General features: G+C 37.3%; 1 protein-coding gene across 1 annotated transcript; it reads right to left on the bottom strand.

Moving 5' to 3' along the window:
• Window positions 1-6,315: 6,315 nt before the first annotated feature.
• Window positions 6,316-12,456, bottom strand: Commd6 (COMM domain containing 6). The gene is made up of 4 exons (XM_010622354.3): window positions 12,340-12,456; window positions 12,239-12,250; window positions 9,813-9,965; window positions 6,316-7,847 (listed from the first exon to the last, which is right to left on the bottom strand). Exons 1-4 carry the CDS (start codon window positions 12,385-12,387, stop codon window positions 7,797-7,799), a joined length of 264 nt encoding a protein of 87 aa, XP_010620656.1. The 5' UTR covers window positions 12,388-12,456; the 3' UTR covers window positions 6,316-7,796.
• Window positions 12,457-22,948: the final 10,492 nt, after the last annotated feature.

Genomic DNA, 22,948 nt, shown 5'->3' on the forward strand with positions numbered 1-22,948 from the left:
CCCAGCATAGGCCCAGCGTTGTAGAACAGATCCTGGAACTTAATCATCTTGTTTAACTGAAACGTCATACTCACTGACTAGTAACCTTCTATTTCTACCTCCCCTTGGCCCCTAACAACCACCATGAAATGTTTACATGTGTTTGACTATCTTAGATGCCTGCTATAAATGGAATCATGCATCATTTGTCTTCTTATATGACTGGCTTATTTCACTTGGTATAATGTCCTCAAGGCCCATCTATGTCATCACATTTGGCAGGATTTCCTTCCTTTTTAAGGCTAAATAATATTTCATTGTACGTATTCACTGTTTTTTCTTTATCCATTCATCCACCAGTGGACATTTGAGTTATTTCTATATCTTGGCTTCTGTGCACAATGTTACAATAAACATTGGAATGCAAATATTTCTTTAGGATTTTGATATTAAAATCATCAGTACTATGGTTATGATTTCCTTAATATTTTTATACTCACTTCAAAATTTCCTGAGACCAGAAAAAAATGTGTGTTCACCAGAAGATAGTTACTATTTCACTTAACTATGCTTGGCAACTCAATTTGGAAAACAATTGCTGCTCCAATTACAGAGACTTCTGGCCTGGGCACTGCCTGAGTTGTCAGCAAAGCTAATGAACTAAGTTAATAGTGCTATTTTATTAAGTGCTTTTTTTTTTATATACTAGGGATCAAACTTGGGCCTTTGTGCTTGTGAGGCAGGCACAGGAACCACTGAGCTAAATCTCTGGCCCTATTAAGTGCTATTTTAAAAGTCACTGTGTCATAGGCTCTGAGAATTAAAAGAGGCAGGTCATGGATGTCAATTTTATGGATTCAGGTTGTAAACACATTAATTTCTCCATATGCTCAGTGAAATTTCTATCTCCTACTGAGATTTATCATATGAATATATTTGATATTTCTTTGACCTTTGCTTGTTGTTGTTTTTTGAGGCAGGGTCTCACTCTGTAGTTGAGACTGACCTGGAACTCACTATGTAGCCTAGGATGGTCTCAAACTCACAGTGATCTTCCTGCCTCAGCCTCCCAAGTGCTGGGATTACAGGCATGCGCCACCACGCCTGCTTTCTTTGACTCTTAAAAAAATACTAGGGCCAGGGATTTAGCTCAGTGGTTCTGTTGCCTACCTTACAAGTGCAAGGTCCTGAGTTCGATCCCTGGTACCAAAATATATATATATGACATACATCTTTGTGTAAATACACCTTAGTAGGTAAGAGCTCTGTTTCTAAAATCAGACTGAGCATTCAGTTGTGACCATAAGCACATTACTCAACATTTTTTCACCGTGGTTTTCACAAGGATGTTAACAGTACCTACCTATCATATAGGGTTATTAGAGTGATAAAGTGAATACATATCTGTAAGGGACTTAAAACAGTGCATGTCACACGGTGAATACTACATAAACATTATAGATATGAAGATCTCCAGGTGATTGCTGCTTGCTCTATAGTTTGAAAATCACAGGCACAAAATCTTAGGTCCTCAGGAGCACATCTCACTATCCTTGCCTCTTGGTATGTTTGGTACAGAATAGACACCAAGCCTATGATTAATGAATGATGTCTATATAAGAAAGCAAATTTTTCCCCAGAGGGGAAGCAGTTTCAGCTAGAAATTTAAAACAAAACAAAAAAACCATTCTCAATTCTCCAAATTAAGCTACTTCTATAGTGTGTGAGGTTGGTTGTGTACATGGAAAGGAGAAAGTAATGAGGTCTGCTTCTTCCTGCTCCACCATTTTCCCTGACATTCCTAAGGTCAGAATAACAACTGTGTCTGAATTCCTCAGACCTGTTGCCTGAGTCATCCTGGCTTGGAATCTGGAAGCTCCCTACATCCTGCAGTTATTTTCTTGATAATAACAGTTCTTTAATTGCATAATAAATAACTTTGCCCTTTCCTTTGGCATAGGAATGTGAAATACAGTAACACCTGAAAAATTACTTTCTTTAATAAATGTTCTTCATATGCTGAAATAACGAGCCAAAGATGAATAGTTTCTTTCCTCCAGGGCACTTAGAATTCAAGAGAACATAAATCAAGATCAAAAAAGGGAAAAGAAAAAAATGTGAGATAATGAAAAGATGAAAATAAAGTGTTTGTAGATCGGGAGGGGAGGAGGGGGTGAAGGGAGGGCAGGGGTAAGGGGAAAAAATGAGAATCAAGACTTGTCATGTAGAGGTACAAGATCCCAACAATGAATGTAACTGTACTGTATCCCTAAAATGTACCAATAAACTCAATTAAAGCTGAAAAAAAAAAGATCAAGTTCATCAAGTTATGTCATCCATTATTTTATGTGTGCTGTGAAATGGTGGTTAAATCATCAGCTGCAAAATCTATCTCCCTCAACAAATATAAATTCTAGGAGCTGGGGATGTAGTATGCTAGTAGACTACTAACAAAACACCCACACTCCCCACCCACCCACGCGCGTGTGCATGTACCCACACACACACAGGTCCTAGTAAAAGCATGACATTCATTTGAAAATGTCACATGAAATTAAATTTCATTTGATTGATGGTATACCTAGCCAGTATCTTATTCAAAGATGAAAAATTTTATTCTTTAATTGTGAAGTCCTTGGGATGATTAGTAGTGTATGGACTAAGCTCACATTAGCATCATTCAAATTAATGAAATATTAATACAAAGGCAGCCTACTAATTCAGGCAACTAACTTTTTAGGAAACTATATACCAAAATACCTCCATAATTTTTAAGTTTAATTTTCTCTGTACAGAAGAGTTAATACAGCAATTCTGATTACTTAGCCTTTAAAATGTCTGCTTACAAGGTTGATCCTTGGCTTGCTTCTGGAAATTTTGATTTATTAAAAGTTCAAAACTTTGACTAATATCAGTGCCTCACTGTTCCTAAACTGTTCATATAAACAATATAAGTAAACATCTGTTTTTCTGAGAGTCTAAAATTTAGGAACACATTAGGTACAATGTGCCTAGGTGACAAGCCCCCAAAGACCCTGGGTGTTGAGTCTCTAACAAATGTGACTGGCAAATTTCAAACATCTCAACACAGCTTATCATCTTGAAGAATTACTGTGTGTTCTGTTTACTCTTCTGAGGGAGGATTCAGGGAAGTCTCCATTTAGTCTCTGTTTGACTTCTGAATGTGCCTTTTCCGTTTGCTGGATTGTCACTGTAATAAATCATACTCATGGCCATGAGCATGACTATATGATAATCACCAAAACTTGAGATTGATCTTAAAGATTGTGTTATCAGTCAGTGCTTATTAAATGGCTATAATACAATATACAAATACACACACACACACACATACAAAAATTTACAGGATTGGCTTACAACAGCCTTCCAGAGTTGGGTGTGGGAGAGTGTAAAAGGTCTGCGCACTGGGGATCCAAAGGATCCAGTCAAAGGCCTGGAGTTTTGTATAGTATCTGGTGCAAGTCTGCATTAGGAAGCTGAAGGTTCTATGCCAGAAGGCTAAAGGGTCAGTGCTGGAAGCTGGCGAGTCTGCACTGGATGCCAGGAGATGACTCCAAGGTGAAGGCAAACACTGGAGCTCCTCTGAAGAAGACAGAAGCAATCCTTCCTCCTCCATTTACCCTTTATAGCATTCTGGTGATAATCCTCCCTAAGGTGGGTCTTCCACACCCAGAACTATGCTGAGCCAATTTAGTTGCTCGTTACTTACTCAAGTTGACAATCAACTATCACAGACTGCCAATACAATGCGCTAATCTACTTTTTAAAAGAATCAGTTTGCATCCCTCATAATTGTATATAAATGCATTACCAATAAAATTTAGAGATTCCATAATCATAATTCAAGACTTTTTAATAGTTTTAATTACAACTGGTTTGGGTTACAACATTGTAATCAATGTTAGGATTCACTGTTGAACTATTAATGCGTCAGGCTATTATTGTCCATGATAATATCTGACCGACTGTAACCTCTAATATTAATTAGGCAGAGCCTAATATGAGCAAATTTCATAACCTTTTGTTGAATAAATTAGGCTTATTTTGAATCATATCTTTGCTTTTACTTTACAGTGACTAAAAAGAGGTTGATGTATTTTTAGGTTTACAAAACTCAGACTCAAATTTGCAATCCAACAAAATCCACTGTACAGAATGGTTATCATATGTATATATTTCCTTGGACAAACTCATCTTGTTTATACTGTTTTCCTACTTACTTTGAATGTCATTATTCCCTCAGTATTTTTCTAACTCTTGGCTATAGACTTTTTGTTTTGCTTTGTTTTTTTGTTTTGAGACAGGGTCTCACTATGTAGTTGAGACTGACCTGGAACTATGTAGCCCAGGCTGGTCTCGAACTCACAGCGATCCTCCTGCCTCAGCCTCCCAATTGCTGGGATTACAGGTTTGCACCACCATGCCCGGCTTCGCTTATTTGTATTTTTCCATACTTTAATAAAACATTTCAGATGAATCATATAGGAAGAAAAAAGTGAGTAATGAACCTGTAACATGTATGGCGGTGGGGGTGGGGACAAGCAGTGATTAGAAAATGACAGCCAAAGTCTGAGAAGTCAATGCAACGCTAAGCATTGTAGGGAAGATACGGTACACTGACCGGCCAGCAGATAAACATGGGAATGGTGCATAGATACATTTTTTTTGGTTCTGATGGCTGAAAGACTTGCACAATTCCTCATTCTGATTTCATATGTGCATTCCTCAATGAGTGTTATTTTCAGTGTTTATGTTTAACAGAAAACATTTAATTTTCCTAGCAGCCCTCAGGAGTTATCAGTGTTTCCAGCTGAGAAAGTAGCTGGCCATTTCTGCCAGGGACTACCCTCTGGCCTCCACGATATCCATGACATCCCTGTTACTACACATGGGAAATACCACATTATCAAAGTTCAGGGTCTCCATTTGATGTACAGTTGCTTCCATCATATCCAAATACATGGGCTTGGTGGTATACATCTCTAATTTTAGCACGCAGGAGGCTGAGGCAGGGGGATGAAGGCCAGCCTAGGCTATATGGCAAGCCTTTATCTCAACAACAAATCCAAATGTGAACCCATTCAGTATATCAATCAAAGAACTAAAAATTAACATAGCAGCTCACCACTTACAATCCAATGAACACTTGTGGAGCAGGGACACAAGGGTAATACAGTACAAGTCTCCCATTTAGAAAGAGAAAGTTGGGTTGCCCGGTGTGGTGGCGCACACCTATATTCCCAGCACTTGGGAGGCTGAGGCAGGAGGATTGCTGTGAGTTCGAGACCAGCCTGGGCTACATAGTGAGTTCCAGGTCAGTCTTGACTACATAGTGAGACCCTCTCTCAAACAAAACAAAACAAAATAGAAAAAAAGAGAAAGTTGGGAAACCCAGCAGTCACTTATCCATAGCAGCAATGAAATTCTGCATGGAAACATGATGATTTGTCCAGTGTATGTAGTTAACTCAATTTGCTCAGTACTCAAGATGGATAAACTTTGTACTTTACCATAATACGCAAAATAGGCTGATCAACTTATCTCCAATACTGTTATTATGTTTTGGGTTTTGTTTTTTTTTTTCAGTACTGGTTATCAAACCTGGGACCTTGCACTTGCAAGGCAGGCAATGGAACCACTGAGCTAAATCCCAGCCCCTCTGTTATTATGTTTGACTTTCGCAGTATGTTGAAAATTTTTTTCATCACTGTATCTACCCCAAATGATTAGCAAAGTGTTTGGCACATAAGGCATGTTCAATAAATATTTGATGAGTGAATGAAGGACAACCATTACAGTCCAACTGGTCATTGCATTTTGCAGTGTAATAAATAGGAATCTTCAATTATGTACCAGTCTTCACCAAATTTGGTGAGGATGGATTATTTGTCCTGAAGCAAGACCACATGGCCTCCCTGAGTTTCTTGATTTACAAAGCTATATTCTAGACACTGGATCCTTTTAAATATAATAGTACTTACAGATACTGTAAATTTTGTTGCTCATTTTAACTTCAGAAGCACAAAACTGGATACTGGATTGTTTAATCATGAACCTTAGTTTGTGGCATATTTTCATCATTGTCTAAACACAGCCGTTATATTTTATGAATTTTTAATTATGTAATAAATACCATGAAGCCATCACCCAATCAAAAGACTTGAACGTTTCTAGTAATTTTTATCTACTATAGGCTCCTCTTCTGTCTTTCCTACATCTCCTCACCTTATAGCCTGGTAGAAACCACTAGCCACAATTTTGTTTCATATTCTTTATTTTTACTTTTGTTTTTGGTACCAGGGATTGAACTCGGGACCTTGCGCTGGCAAGGTAGGCAGCAGAACTACTGAGCTAAATCCCCGGCCCTTCTCATTCTTTATTTTTAAGTAAGTTTGTACATGCAGACACATATATCCAACATTGTATTGACAAAGAAGAATGATTATACAGTGGAGACCTGAGAAATATTTCTGAGAGGTTATCAATGTCAGCGCAGTTAGAAATCACATTGCTACTATGTAACTCTTAGTCACTTTCTCCTTGCTGAGACAAAATACTCCACACCCACAACTTAAAGGTGAGGTTTATTCTGGCTCAGTTTCAGACATTTCAGTCCATGGTCGACTGGCTCTAAGGCAGAAACAGCGTGGTGGAAGGTTCCGAGGAGAACAAGCTCACATCATGGCAGCCAGGAAGCAGGGATGAAAGGGAAAGAGACTAGTCAGGGCCCCCACCTCTACTTTAACAGCACATTTAGCTCTTCATCAATGGGAGAGTCTACTAATGAGTACTGTGCCTCCATGATCCAAAGACCTTCTTCACAAGAGAAGTTTGGGGACATTTTAGGTCTAAACTATAAATCTGTAAGATTGAAACCTTGAGAGAATGTACATAAAATGGCACTTTACCTCTGTGATCTTCCTCCCCAAGCTCCATACCCCCAATCTAGAAAAATAACAATTCCAATTGAGGGTATCCTATAATACAGCTACTCAGTACTCATCAGAATTGGGTTATCAAAAGATAAGAAAAGCCTGAGAAACTGACACAGCCAAGAAAAACTTAAGAAGATGCAATGTGGTGTCCTAGGTGGGATCCTACAGTGGAAAAAGGATATTCCACCAATGTGAAACACTCATGTGAAATTTAGAAAGGTGGAAAGAGTTAAGCTGTATTTATCTCAGAGTGCATGCTCCAGAGACATGAAAGATGGCAAACAGAGTGTGTACAGGGGCTTCCAAATGACGTTCTGCTTCAGGCTGCAAACACCAGAGATTACTAGCAGTGGATTTCCACAATTAGTAGGAGCCACTGTTAGGGTAATATAAGAGAAATGGTCAATCTTAAGCAGACTCCAAATGTTTGAGAAAAAGAGTCTTCTCACTAATTGCCTTAGAAGTGAATGTTACATTTGTAGTGACTGCAATCAAAAATTATTTTTCTGACATATATTTAGGACTGTATAAAATCTTGTTTATAAGTGGGTTCCATTACCAGTAAGTTTTCAAGCTATTGTACTAATAAATAGATAACACTGAATTGTCTTCAGTATCACTCAATTATCTGATTTTTTTTAAATTAGGACATAATTCACATACAAAAATCTACCATTTAAAGTTGCTCAATTCAGTCACTTCTAGTACGTTCACAGGATTGTGCATCAATCACCACTAACCCCTACTTATTTTTTAATTACTTTTAAAACATGGAAAAATAAAAGAGCAGTTCTTTCGCACAAGGTAAAGTCCATTATTTCAAAATGATGGTAACAATTTATCAATACAAATAATCAGTTTTCATACAGTTTCAATAATAGCAGCAATTTCCTTGAACTGTCTGTAGAAATTCTGGAGAAAAAAGGGAAAAATATTAATTTTGCTTTTAGAGGATAAAACAGTTCTTTAACTATATTTACCAGGTTCTATGTAACACACTGTTTTCATGCTATACCCTCAACTAAAAGTTGCTATGAGAAACAAAGAGATGCTATTTGGTACTATCAATAAAAATATTATTGCAGAACCATATGTTAGCTCATGAGTAAACCTTTTCAAGCACATAAGAAAATTCCTTTTTAAAATCACACCAGAAGTCAAGTGTGCTGGCACACACCTGTAACTCCAGCTCTCTGGGAGACTGAGGCAGGTGGATAGCAAGTTTGAGCTGATCCTGGGCAACTTAGTAACATAGCAAGACCATCTCAAAATTTTTTTAAATGGTGTGGCATATAGCTCAATGCAAAGCCCCTGAGTTCAGTCCCCAGTACTATTTAAGAAAAACACAAAAAAGAGGCAACAGAAGTGTAGAATGGTGACTGTCAGGGACTGAAAATTGGGAAATGTTGGTCAAAAGGTACAAACATTCAGTTATAAAAGTTCTGAGACTGTAGGGGCTGGAGATTTAGCTCAGTGGTTCCGCTGCCTGCCTCACAAGTGCAAGGACCCAAGTTCAATCCCCGGTGCCAAAAAAAAAAAAAAAAGTTCTGAGACTCTAAAGTACAGTATGGTGATAATTAATAGTGTACTATTTATTTGAAAGTGCTGAAAGATTTTAAATGTCAGCACTCATACACATGTTGACTACGTGTGATAACATGTGTTAGTTTGGTTGTAGTAAATACACAACATATACTTTTATCTAATCATTTCATTGTATACCTTGAAAATATAGAATTTTGTCAATTATACCTCAGTAAGGCTAGGGAAAAAGACTGCCTATTTATATTTTTTTTCTATGAGAAAAAACTTTTCCTAGAGTTTGAAATTAGCAAGCATGAATGATGCACAGAAAAGTAAGAAGTAAACCTGAAGTTGTAAATTACAAAAAAGGACTGAAACCTATATTCTTTTAAAATTGATTTTGTCTTTATATTCAGTTGAAGGCCACTTACATATTACAACATACTATATTTATTCCCTTTTTCCCTTTTTTCCTTCCAAGACACTAATCAACATTAATAATGTTATTTTTGACTATTATTTTTATTTTAAAGCAATGGTACTTTAAAATACAAAGGGAAACATATCTCTTAAAATGTAGTTTTTAAAAGTAGCATTCAATAATACCGTATAGTGATATGTTAGGCTTCTTTTTTAACAAAAGAAGCCCAGGACTGGCATGTTTTTAGTTAGTTTAACAAAGTTTCAGCTGTTTATTTTCATTTTATTCATGATGTTTGCATTTATTAGATTATCCAACTTTTCTTTGAGTACCAACTGCTCTAAAAATTCCTATCTACTCATAACCTGAAGGGTTTAGAACAAAAATAAAACTGTTTAGACTAGTCAAATTTGTTAATAACAAAACATCTTCTGGGATATACATTCAAAAGAAAATCTCATTTATTCCCTACCTTTTTTTTTCTTAGTTACAAAAAAGTGGTAAAATGATAATATGAATAACATAACTCTAAATATAAATTATTGAGTTATTTAAATATCTAGCTAATAAAGTCAACAAGATCTGATCTGCATTTTTCTAAACATTACTCAGAAATAGAGTCAACACTATTGAAAGAAAAGATTTATTTAGCTTATCACTGTGGATTACAAAGCCTAAAGGAAAAAGAGTAAGTTCAACACAAGAGAAGATAAAAATATCCTCTTAGAGAACTGTTAAAGCAATCAAATGGCATAGTACACAAATTCATATTTTATTGAAAATAAATCAAATTTAGATATTTTGTGTACGTCTGTAAAAACATACAACATCAACTTACAAGTAAAAACAAAAACTTTCCCTTTAAAAGATTTTTAGTTTTCTGAAAAGGAATTATAGAAAAATGTACTAAAATTAAGAGTTAATCTACAAACCTGAAACTGTGGAATTGTCATTTCAAAAGATTTGTTCTTTACTTGACCTGAATGATCTGCCACTTTTAGCATCACTGCAACATAAGGATATTTAAGAGATCTGCAACTGTCCGAGCTCACAGCCATACCCAGTTTCCACTGAAAATCTATAAGCTTTAATAAAAGAGTACAAACAAAACATTAATTCCATTGCCTTGAATGCAGATACTTATTCAACTTTCCTGCTCTTCCATTTGACTTTTAGTTCCATGCTAGTCATAGTAAAAGAAAATATCTCCATTTAATTTATATACCTACATATGCATATTATGTATCTGACTAGTCAGACATGTAATGGAAGTAGAAGATGTGACAGTTCTGTTTTTTAATTAGCTTAAATTTTGCTGTGGCACCTCAGAGGACTCCCAATGCTTTAGAGTATCTTTTACCTCACCTTCCTACATGCCTTTCCCCATTCCATGTCCCTTAAGTCCTGGAATGGAAGATGGGTAAGTGATCTTCATAGTTGGTTGAAGCACATGTAGGAACCATTCCAGTTTCATTCCTCACCATGTACCTCAGCTCAAATTTTACATTAGCATAACATGGCTTTAGATTTCATCAGTCTTCATGATAAATACATGTCAGGTGATGTGATGCAGTTTATATGCATCAAATGCCTCCTTGAATCATCATCACATTATAGGTTATTATTTCCATTTGGCAGATGACAAATCTCAGTGTCAGAGAGTTAAGGTTATGTGCATAAGGTCACACATTTCTGGAATGACAATAAAAGCCAAAGTCTGTTTGACACCAAAGATTACATCTTTATTCACTACTGGTTGCCTCATTACTTTTAAGTTTATGTGATTGTTCAGGGCTGCCATGGCATAAAACAGGATTGGATAAATGTAGCTCTAAACATAAGACTCTAAGTACAAGATTATATCTCTGATTTCCAAAGCTTAAGGAGGTGTCTAGTACATAGCAGGCACTTAGAAAATACTTGCTGACTGACAGATACCTTTTGCTAACAAATTTATGTTGCCCTGTGATCTCGTTTTCTGACAGGTCTAATAATTGCTTATTTTTCAGTTTGTTCAGTTTTTGTTAGGACAAAGCAGTAACTTCCAAGTGCCTTACAAGTTGGATCAGAAACCAGAAGTCTACTGCTTTTTATAGTTTTTTTCAGAAAAGTTTAAAACATCTTTTGTTAGATTTATTGGAAGATAGGTTATACTTTATTTCTTAACATTGTGCAATCTTGTTTAAAATAATATATTCCAACTCTGTGTCTGATCTACAAAAAAACAAGCAATTCAAAATATTTGCAGCAATTTTGTCAAATAAAAACATTACGGTGTGTCCTCATGCACTTTAACAGATTTGGAAGCATGCAGTTTTAGGGCTCTTCCCCAAAATCAGCATGACCATTCAAAGAAAACACTTCGAACTGATTCAGGACACCAAGGCAGCCATGACAGCACAATTAAAGACAGGAAAAAGGTCTTCCAGAACTGCTTCAGAACATGGCAAGAAAGAAGACAAGTGTATTCTAAGCAAGGGTAAGTATTTTGAAAGAGCTAAATGGTAGTATGTCTTTTACTGTAACAAATTTTTAAAATTTAAACATTTCATGTACTTTGTGATTACACCCAGGAAGTAAACAGTCAAAAGGATTTATGACAGACTGAATAAAAATAACACTAACTCATGGCAAAGCCACTGATTACTCTTTCTCTGAGTTCTCTTACCTCCCTGAATCCTCAAAGCGGCAGCAAAGTGAGTTTGGAGAGAGTGAGCAGACAAGGGGCACCCCCTCTTAGCCTTTGTATCCTCACTATTTACCTCAGCACTTTCTTACATATTGTATGAACTTGCATAACTCCTGGCCTAAAATATTCTAGCTTTAGGACTCTTCTTAGAAGAGGATTTCAAGTTACTTACCTAAAAATCGCTGCAGAAACTCTTGAAACAAGAAAGCAGACTAAGATATACTTATAAAGTGAAATTCTTATTCCTAGAATAAAAAGTAGTATTCTGAAAGGCTGCAAAGGTATATTCCATCTTCAAGACAACTTTTTTTTTTTTAAAGCAAGAAAAGTCTGCAGTGTTATCTCTGGAAATTTTGTTAATTTCTTCTATTTCCATCACATTAAAAAAAGAATGCATTCTTACCTTCGAATAAAAGTGACCTAATTAAGGGGAAACAATACTTAGTTTGTACTCTAAGGGCTCGGGTAGGTGGAGGAAATAAAATTACAGGGGGAGTGGCCACCATCTCTGGTGCAAAGGGCAAGAAGCAACACAGGGAGCAGGGAGGAAAGTCACGGGATCGTGGATACAGGTGATGAAATGGAAAAACTGGGAGGAGATCCGGCACTGCCGCCGTCCTAGGCCAGAGGCAGCCGGCTAAGGAAAGGACAGGGCAGCCTGTCACTCACCTGGCTGGTAACCTGAAACGGAAGCAGAAAGTCCAGTTTAGGGAAACACTTTTCAACAGCGAGAACCCCGCTGCCCCTTCTCCTTCTCGGCAGGGTCTTACCTCGGATTTAGCATCCAGCATCGGCTCCCTAAGTCCAGGTCCCTCCATAGCACTACTCCAGACGCGCGCAGATTCCGGACTCTTCACTTAGACAACATTCTGCTTCCGCTTCCGGCCCCTCGTGGCCCGGCGCAAGCGGCAGACGTGAGGGGGAAAGAGGGATACAAACATTTTTATATGACTCAGTTTTTGTCTCAATTACACACCAATTCTAAGGCAGTACTCAGTACCAGTGAGAGTAATGTAGGAGAAAAAGCAGAACACCTGGAAGATACTTTGCGAAGGGAAGGAATAGTTAAAGTTTGGACTCTGCCTCCCCCATTTTATACTATAGTGGTGGCGCCTTCGATTCGGAGACCAGGACTCTGCGCGCAAGCGCAAATTTGTGACTGCGAGAGGGGTTAATCGAGCGAGAAAATTTGAAAACAACTGGTCAACCACAACTGCAACGGGGTATTTTGTTCTGCGGAGATGCCTGTGAGAACTTTGGTTATACGATGAACTGTCGTCACTGGGATTTACTTCACTGACCTAAGTTTTGTGTGGCAAAGAAGTGAGAGGAAGATGCCTTCTTTGTCTCCTGTAGCACTGTCCCATTCCAACCTTCAACCTGACTACAGCAGTGCTTTCTCATCCATCTTGTCTCTTACCTCAACTGCATTCTACACAAAATAGAGTGATTTGGCCGGGCGTGGTGGCGCACGCCTGTAATCCCAGCCCTCGGGAGGCTGAGGCAGGAGGATCGCTGTGAGTTCGAGACCAGCTTGGACTGCATAGTGAGTTCCAGGTCAGTCTCATGTACATAGTGAGACCCTGTCTCAACCCCACCCCCTAAAAAAAGATTAAAAAACGTTTTACATATTTTTCCACTGCCAGAAATACATAATAATTAGGATTTTTCAGCTTTTAATACTTGAACACGTATCCTATCCTCTAAGAAGGAAATGCTCCAAACAGCCACAAATCAAGACATTTAACATTGATAAAATACAATTATCTAATTAGACTAAATTAAAATTTCCCCATTATTTTCAACAAGATACTTGAAATTATCTGCCCCGCTCCCAATTTGAATCTAATCAAGGTCTGTGTGGTTTAATTTCGTACTCATATCTTTAATCGCTAGAGCTGCAAGGGTAAGTTCACCGGTGACAAAATGATGCTCAATACCTCCCCCCACCATGCCCTGTACTAGAGATGGAAATCTTGCGCTTGCAGGCGGTATAACCAGATGAGCTAAATCCCCTGCCGTTCCTTTTTCCTTGCTGGCTTTAAATGCAAATTGTTAGCTTCTAGAAACCATCCACATTCCTTCTCTTGTTCTCTCTACCTCCATCTTCAAAGGCAGTAATGATAATACATCTTCCACTTGCTTTCTGATCTCTCCTTCTGTATTATTGCCCTCTGTCTTCTTTTGCCACATCTCTCTGGTTTTCTTGTTTTGTTTAGGTTTTTGTTTTGTTTTGTACTGGTGATCCAATTCAGGACCTTGTGCTTGCCAGGCAGGAATAGTACCACTGAGCTAAATCCCCAGCCCACATCTCTGATTTTAATGTTTCAGATGTTTAGATCAGGGATACCTAAACAATCCGGAATAACCTCCCAATGTTAAGATGTATGAGATTAATTACATCTGCAAATTCCCTACATAGACGTACCTAGATTATAATTTCATTGTAAAATCAGGGGATAAGAGTCTTTGAGAGTTGAGCAGCTCTAGAATTCTGCCTAGAACAAACACCTTTCATAGGTGTTCTCTGTTGGAGAATTAGAGTGGCTAGTGTATGTAAAACACTTACACCTGCCCCTGGCATGTAGCACTCAGAATCTAGGCATCAAAAAGCCATGCAAGGAAATTGGACTTGTTTAAAAGTACCAATTAGCTTGAAAACATAATTTTTGAAAAAATCAAATGTTTTCTTTGTTATGAAAGCCTGATGAAAAGATATAATACTACTGTATTGTGCATCTAGTTGGTCAGTGCATCCATTCTCTTTGTGTAGAAGTCATTATTGTTAGCTCTTGGTTGCCATTAGATTTATTCTGCATACACACACACACACACACACACACACACACACACACACACACACACACACACACACACACAGGGGCAGGATTTGTAAAAATGCACTAAAAGACATTTTTAAGTTAATTTTTATCATTTCTCTTTTTATGTATCCTTTTAAAACTGTTTATTATTATTCAGTGTTAATGTCTCATTCCAAAAATATGTCAATCTAATAATTGGAGGACAGTAAAATATCTGTAGCATTTAGAGAAATTTCTGCCAAATTTTACGCTTCTTCTTGTGCTCTTGACAGTTCTGTAACACATATGATATACTGCTCATTTTTAAGACCTCTGTCTTTCAAGAGATCAGAAGTTATACAAGCTTCATACTTGGACAACATGGATTTTACAAATAGAGTTTTAAAAAATGCCAAAATCAAAGATGCATGGGTATAGCTTTTGTTTTATTTATATCTATTTGTATCTAATGACATTTAGGAGTACATATAAATCAGAAAACAAGAGTTCTGTCATCTGCAAAGGAGGAAGTCCACAGAACTATATAGCATGAACTCTGATTTTGTAAGTGTTCTAATGTAATGGAAAAAACAATTGCCACACAGGAAGCGAGAAATACTTAAATATTTATTGTAGGGCTTTTTATGCTAAGTGATATAAATCCCACTCAAGCTTGCTTAAGCAAAATAGCAGAAATTATTCTCTCACAGCTGTAGCCTCTGAAATGTAGGTGTGGAATTTCTTACAGGGCCAAGAAAATTATGGAAGTTGAATAGAAAAAGTGTCCAATCTCCATTTCTTGGCTGTGACTGGCCTTTTACTCATCTGTTTGCTCCATTCTCATAGACGTTTCCATCTGTTGTGGGGGGAGGAGTGCATGCATCAAAACACATGACCATCAGCATCTTAAGGACACCGTATTATGGCTTATGATCCCAGGGGGGAAGAGGAAGCTACCCTTCAGTCTCAGTTCCCAGAGAAAGACTGATTAACCTGCCTTGGCCATGTTCACATCTCTTGAAGCAATATCAGGTCTATGTTGTTGCATTACTATTTTCATTCCATGCCTCCTGGTATGTCTGTAAGGGACAAAATTGTGTAATGAGTAAAAATATACCTGTAAGAGATAGAGATGAAAGCAAGACAACACAGCTTAGATGAAAAGTTGCTAGGGAAACAAAAACAAATACTCATTAAGCATATTTACTATGCTACATTATAGTATACTATACTATATTGTATAATCAATGAATGTAGTATGTAGAATACTGCTCCTCCAAAGATGTCCGTGTCTTAATCCCCAGGATCTATGAATGTTATATTGTATGGCACAGGGCAATTGAGGTTGCTAATCACTTGACCTTAAAGGAAATGTTCCTGGATTACTCAAGTGAGCCCAATATAATAAAAAGCATCCTTAAATGTGGAAGATGGAGGCACACTAATTAGAGTTAGACAGTGTGTCAGAAAAATACCATGTGAGAAAGACTCAGCCAGCTTTTGATGGCTTGGGATATAGACTGGGACCACTTGCCAAAGAATGCAGATAGCTTTCAAAGAGGCTGGAATAGGAAAGAAAATGGACTTTGTAACCACAACCCTGTCAACACTTTGATTAAAGCACAGTAGGATACATTTCAGAGTTCTGACTTTTAGACTGTAAGAAAATAATCTTGAGTTGCTTTAAACCACCAAAATTTGTGGTGATTTATTACAATAGCAGTAAAAAACTAGCACAGTAGAGGACATCAATGAAGTGCTGAGAGACTCCGTTTGTAGGTCCAGATCTAAGTCTCTTCCACCACTCATCTATGTCATGTAGGTATAGTTAGACTTTCTGAGCATCAGCTTATTATCTGTAAATGTGGAGTCATTCATGTTAACATTAGTATAGTGAGGTTTTTATTAAAGCATAAATGAGATCATATATATAAAGCACATAACAAAGTTCCTGAACATAGTAAGTGCTGAATGAGTATAGGTGCTCTCATAATTATGATATTCAGTTCTTAAAAGATAACTTATCCAGATCGTACAATCTCTCAATTTTAAGGATGAGAAAACTGAAGTTCAAGAATGTTAAGCAATATCACCTAGCTAACAGGTGAAACTACCATCTGGTTTAATTTACAGACTGCAAATTAACTTTAAATTTTAAACCAGGATTCCAGATTTCTAGTGCACCTGCTGAAATCTTCCTCATCTCTTTTTTGCTAATTTAATGATGTATGTGTACTCCAGCCAGTTCAACAATACAAATGCTTGTGTGTGTTGTGATGGCAGGATGGTGTCAGGAGGTAGTATTAATCAATTGGCAGTAGTCATAGCAAACACACAGAGCTGGGCATAGGCATGATCACTAATTCTAGCATCATAGGGATTTTAGAGCTTAAAGCAAGGCTTAAAATTCTAAACCTTTGGGCCAAATCTGGACTATCCCATATTAAAAAGCAACAACAGCAAAGAAAACAACTAACTATATCAGAAACTGTAAAAATGCATTCAGAAAGATTTTACAAGTTCCAGTTGTCACATGTTGATCCTGGACAATTTGCACATTTACTTGGTAACTGGACAATATAGTTTTGAACCTTTGGCTTAAAAGCCACTTTCAGAGTCTTTTTAAAAAATGTAACTGAAATAGGTTAAGTGTCTGGCTTATGGAAATACATCTAGAATACGGTACTCATGTTTTTTATCAAGTAAGAAGAAATATTTATACTGAAATTATGAGGGAAAATTATGCAAAGCTTTGATGTGTTTTTAAGTATTACAAAAAAGCTACATTATTGTAGTTTGGCAGTGGTTCAAACAATCAAGGCAGGGCTCAGGATTTAGCTCAGTGGTTCTGCCGCCTGCCTCACAAGCGCAAAGTCCTGAGTTTGATCCCCAGTACCAAAAAATAAAAAGAAAAAGAATCAAGGCAGATGACAGGGTAAATATATATGCAGTAGGAAGACAAGTGGGACATAGTCCTATTAAGATATGTAATAGAAAATAGTGTATTCACTGTTAAGGTAGTGTGCCATGAATGAGTTACAGTGTACAAAGACTGATTCCTACAGCTGGATGGAGACTGAACTTGGAAAATTCCCTGGGCTGTTTAAACCGTGATGACAATCTTAAGGTGGTGAACAAGCACTGAATTTCCTCAATTCTTAAGTCCTTTTTTCACATTTAACATCTCGGAAATTATACTGCATATTGTATCAGATGGCTTCTTCCAGTGACGGTTACCCAAATGCCAGTTGTGATTCAGTCATTTTTGCAGGTGTATGCATGAATTTGGTCATAGCACTTCCAACACTTCTATTGCTATCGGTATTGCTGGCCCTATATTTATTATGTTTAGCTGCCATTTAAAATGTCCTTAAGAAAATGATTGTGTGATTTAGCATAACTGAAGTTTATCAGTTGTGGGAATAAGCATGAACTCAGAATAACAAATTTTAAATTTGTATTGATGAGGCAAATACAGATTATTAGAGGAATGATTATAATTATGTGTTTTCTTGAAAATCACCCAAATGGTTTACAATTCCTAAACAAAATAGCCTCAAGTAGTATTAAACTCAGTTATTTGACCTCTATCTGTCTCCAAACTTGATTAAGTGATTAAGTTTAATCCAAAATGGTTGCTATCCATAGTAGATTGTACCCCAGCTTGATGTGTTAACAAGTTTTAACCTAATTTAGGAGTGTACTCTTGTCCAAGCAGTTGAATCTCAGCCAATTACAAATTGATTAGTCTAGGTACATAGTAAATGCCTTGTCACACATGCACCTATAAGGCAGTTGCCATCTATAGCCAGTCATGTTGTTTTTTATGTCACTTCCATTTTTTTGGCTATAAGTATAACCTGCATAGGTGATGATGATGTGGGGCATTCTGAACCAATTATGGTCCAGAATGGTGCCTGCTTTTAGAGATATTTTCTTGCTCAAATAAACTTTGTTAAACTTAACTCATCCCAATTTTTGTCAGTCAAGCAAAAGTGTAGCTTATTTCAGTGTAAGTTTGAAAAAAAAAATTTGCCAAAGCCAGGCTTCATGGCTCATAACTGTAATCGCAGGATTCAGGAGGCTGAAGTAGGAGGATCATGAGTTTGAGACCAGCCTAGACTACACAGTGAGTTCTAGGCCTTTCTGGAATATATAGCAGGACCCTGTCTCAAAAAAAAAAATCATAAAATCCCTTAGAAAATGAGAAAAATTTGTAAGGACACGAGAGCAGTTTTTGAGTCACAAGTACTCTTATTAAGCATCAAACACTGATTAGTCAAAAAATTGCTGTGTTTGAATAGAAAAATACTGAATTTCAAAAGATCTATGATTTATAAGTTACTTAAAAGCATATGTTTAGTCAAGGTAATGGTGATAAATTCTGATGTATTTGACAACTATTAAAATTTTACTGTGGATATTAAATGTACTAAAAGGGTGTAGATTTATATAAATAAGTGGCATGCCACTAAGAATTTATGAATAGGTATGCTATTATATTTATTAAAAACCATAAAAGGATATGTAATCGAATTTTCCCTTATCATGTTATGCATACAAAAGTAGGGCATACAATATTTGAGTTGATGGTCTATAACGTTGCCATTAACAAGAAAATGCAGGTTAGATTTCTATGAGCTTATGGTCAGAACCTTTTCAGTAGTCAGTCAATACCTTGTTTTATGTGCATTTCTCTTTAAAGACATGATATATATCATTGATTCATTTCCAGTGAACTATGGCCAGCAACACTATAACTAAAAGCCTCAAAAAAGTCTATCTAAATATACACCTATTTTCTCTATAAGGTATACTGTAGTCTTCTTGTACTTACAAGCAGTAGGCATCACTTGACTACTGTGGTTGGAGACTGCTTTAAACAGTGAAATCACCAATAAAAAGTACAAAAATGGGAGGTGTGTAGCACTAAATAGGTAGCAAAAGAAACACTCATTTCCAGTATGAAAGCTAAAACAAGAAAACAGAGCATTGCCTTGTTCAACCTCAGCTGGGAACTCAAATATTTCTGCTATTCTATGCCATATCTGTAAATGACTGCAAAAACGCTGCAAGTATTGATCCAGGAGTTTCAGGCAAATGTTAGCAAGTAGGAAGACTGAAAATACAGAATCCAGGAATAATTAAGATGGACAGAAATTTGTTCCCTAGTAGAAAAAAACAAAACAAAAACAAAAACACTACAGAGTTGTATGGCAAAGGATGTGGCTAGCGTTTAAAAATCAAGTCTACCCCTCCACCCTCCCTATTAACAAAAACTTTGTTTCTGTTTTTTCTTTTCTCATATTTATTCCTTCCCCTTCTTTCCTTTCGCCTACACCTCCCACTTCCCCTTCTCCTTTGCCCCTTTTCTTCCTATTTCACATTATCTCTTATGCATTTTGATCCTTGTTTACACTTTGTTTCTCACACTAGAGAAATAATTCAGCATTTAAACATGTGTGTCCTATTTATTTCACTTAAGATTATGACCTCAGTGTGCATCCATTTAGCTATAAATGTCTCTAGTTTCTCATTCTTTATGGCTGACTAGTACTCCACTTTATTTTAAAAAACACATCTTTTTATCCAGTCTGCAATTGATGGCCAGAAGAGGATGGCTCCCAATGCCCAGGCTGCTATCTGCCCTGTATCCCCTGAAGCCAGGGAGCTTGGACAGAGGCAAGGAGAAAGAGACAGAAACCCAAGAAAATCTAAAAGGACAGTTTAAAGAATTGTTTCCAAGTAACTGTATCAGAGTTGGCTAAATTTAATCTCACCTCTGGATGGAGAAGGCTTTGAAGAGAGATTCAATGTGTCTTTGCACAGTTTAAAACATGAATAAAATTTTAACCTTCTACACATGGCTAAGTGGATAGACTTTTTTCTGGAATCTAAGGGTGCATATCTGTGTTACCACGACTATAGCTTTCTAAATTGTAGAGCCCCGAGGATCTGATAACTAGTTTTGTACTTTGAATCTAGAATTTGTGGGGTTTTATATTAACACAAAAATAAATTCTCTTAAAAAAAAAATCAGGTCTAATGTTGCCAGATCTTGGGCCCTGTCTTAGCTATATTGAATCAGAATCTTCACTTCAGTTTTCTTCAGGTGTTTGTGTGCATGTTCAAGTCAAGAAATACTGCCCTTCATAGCATGATAGGTACATCCATGCTAGAGGGATAAACTGTACAAAGATCAGAGGCCTGCTATATTAGTGAAGTTTTTATATTTCCAAAATTCTGGGGCATGCTAGGACAACCTCTGTAAGGTGGAAGACATATTGCACCTTGCAATATCTATCAGTTGGACCGAGGCAGAACATTTGGTAAATCTCTGGCTTTTGGAGACAGCATATCCCACACTTCTTCACGTTTCCCCAGAGCTTAACTCAGTACCTGATACACTGTAGGTGCTGAGTAAGTCATTGAGGAATGAATAGCATAACAGATATGCAGAAACATGATTTGTCAATAATGTGGAACAATTGTAGAGGAGAAATGCTTAGAATTAAGAGAATTAAGGCTACAGTCATGGAGACAGAGAAACAGACGTAGATGAAAGAGATGTTGTTTTAAGGGGCTGTCCCTTTGGTAAAAAGGAATTGTCAACAATTATCCAGAATTTGACCTCGGACATTACTGAATATTACTACACAACACCTAGAAAAGGGAATTCAAGGAGAGAACAGATAGAGAATGGGAAAAATAATTTTATTTTGCCAAACTTGTCTTTCTTGGGGAACTTCCAACAGTCCTACTCATGTTCTTTTGGCTGCTGTTCTACCTTAGTAGCATTTCCAATCCCTTGGCTCCTCTTTCTCTGTCTGACAGATTGATGCATTCAGTACTGTGACTTGGTAAACCCGGCAGTGTCCAGATCTTGATAACCAGCTTTAATTGCATACTCACTTGAGTTGCAAGGCCAGGCTCTCAATCAGTAGAAGGCACAAGTGGCATTCCTGTGACTAAGTTTTTAGGGTGCTTTAAACACTTGATTTAAATGTAATGCCACAGATTGCCTTACATTTGATTTAATACATCTTTTCCCGTGGTGATTAGAGGATCTTCAAGCCAATATTAACATTTCAAAAATTTAGGCCATGTGGGCACACATCTGCACAAAAAGATGTGGTAACACATCTTTCAGCAAGAAAAACATGAGTTTGAAGCATATCACTAACTGTACTAACTGTGCTCACAAAGAATCTGAAATCTACTCTAAGTATGGATTTCTTTGGGCTGAGGGAACCACATACCTATTCAATTAAGAAAACTGTAGTTACAATTCAAGACTTTTTTTTTTTCATTTTTAGTCTGTACTGGTTATTGTGTCCAGGGCCTCTGCCACTCATTAGGTGCCGAAAGGCAAAGCAAACCCTGCCCCCCAGCTTATGCCATGAATTCATAGGGAATAAATTCCACAGCTCAGGCTCCTTCCTTTTGGTTCCCACCAAGTGTGCTTTTCTGGGCAGGGCAGGCTGGCCTTCAGTTGAACTCGGGTATCTTTCTCTTTGGCTTCCTTCTTTTTCTGATCACTTCCTTTGACATTTCAACTATTAAAGGGCTTACATTAATTCCTTTTTTTTAACATTAATTCTTTTAGGAAGTCTCTTGGCTTTATCTTGCTTGTTTACAACAATGCCAACAGCATGCTGGGTAATACTGTAGACTCTTCCAGTTTTGCCAGGGTAACATTTGTGTGGCATTCCTTTTTGGATAGTATGAATTCCCTTAACGTCTACAATATCATCCTTTTCGTAGGTTCACTTATATGCGGCCAAAGGAACAACCCCGTGTTTCCCCTCCCCCCGTGTTTTCTGAAAGGCCTGGAGCACATATACTGGGTTCCCCTCTCTTTCACTCTGTGTTAATCTTTTTGGCAAATTACTGGAAGATGGTAGTTCTGGCCAAAAGGCTCCATAGTCTAATTTTCAAATGACCTGCTGTCAGAGGAATGGCCTTGCTCCAGAACCTCAAGGGTCTGCACTATGAGTCTCCCATTAGGTCTTGCCTAAGACTCCAATACAGTACCTTTATCTGCCATAGATAGCGCTCACACCATTGGATTTTGCTGAGACACAGGGCCAAATAGCAAGGTAAATTGGTAAATTTGTCTTAGCACGTACTTTTTTGCTCAAGGACCCTCTCAAATTGACAGCATTCTGATGAAGTGTTGAAGCTGTTTTCCTTAAAAAAAAAAAAAAATTTTTTTTAAATGCTGCTTAAACCTCTTCACTGGTTACCCGCTGTGTTCAAAATGACTGGCAGATGTCTTCTTGGGGTTGCTACTATTTATGTCTCTAGCATCACTTGTAGCCAATGTCCTTTATTCTAGCAGGATATGTAGCCACCGTGCTTTTACTTTTACCCCTCTTGTGGAGCATCCTGGCCTCTACCTGGGTACCACCTATTGTCTTTTAAGGGTTTGGTCCAGAAATCCACACCCTCTTCCCTTTCAGCTGTGCTTCTCTACCTGTGTGTCCAGCACACCTCATGCTACCACTACCATATATGTACCACCCTTTACTGTGACTTTTTTTTTCTTTTTCTTTTTTTTTTTTTTTTTTTTTTTTCC

This window comes from Fukomys damarensis, unplaced genomic scaffold (assembly GCF_012274545.1).
Source record: "Fukomys damarensis isolate Sample0158 unplaced genomic scaffold, DMR_v1.0_HiC HiC_scaffold_6, whole genome shotgun sequence".
Classification (NCBI taxonomy): domain Eukaryota; kingdom Metazoa; phylum Chordata; class Mammalia; order Rodentia; family Bathyergidae; genus Fukomys; species Fukomys damarensis.

Coding starts and splice junctions, on each gene's coding strand:
- Commd6 (XM_010622354.3), bottom strand. CDS start 12,387: ATGGAGGGACCTGGACTTAGGGAGCCGATGCTGGATGCTAAATCCGAG. Junction 7,848..9,812: donor TGACAATTCCACAGTTTCAG/GTTTGTAGATTA, acceptor TTTTTTCTCCAG/AATTTCTACAGACAGTTCAA.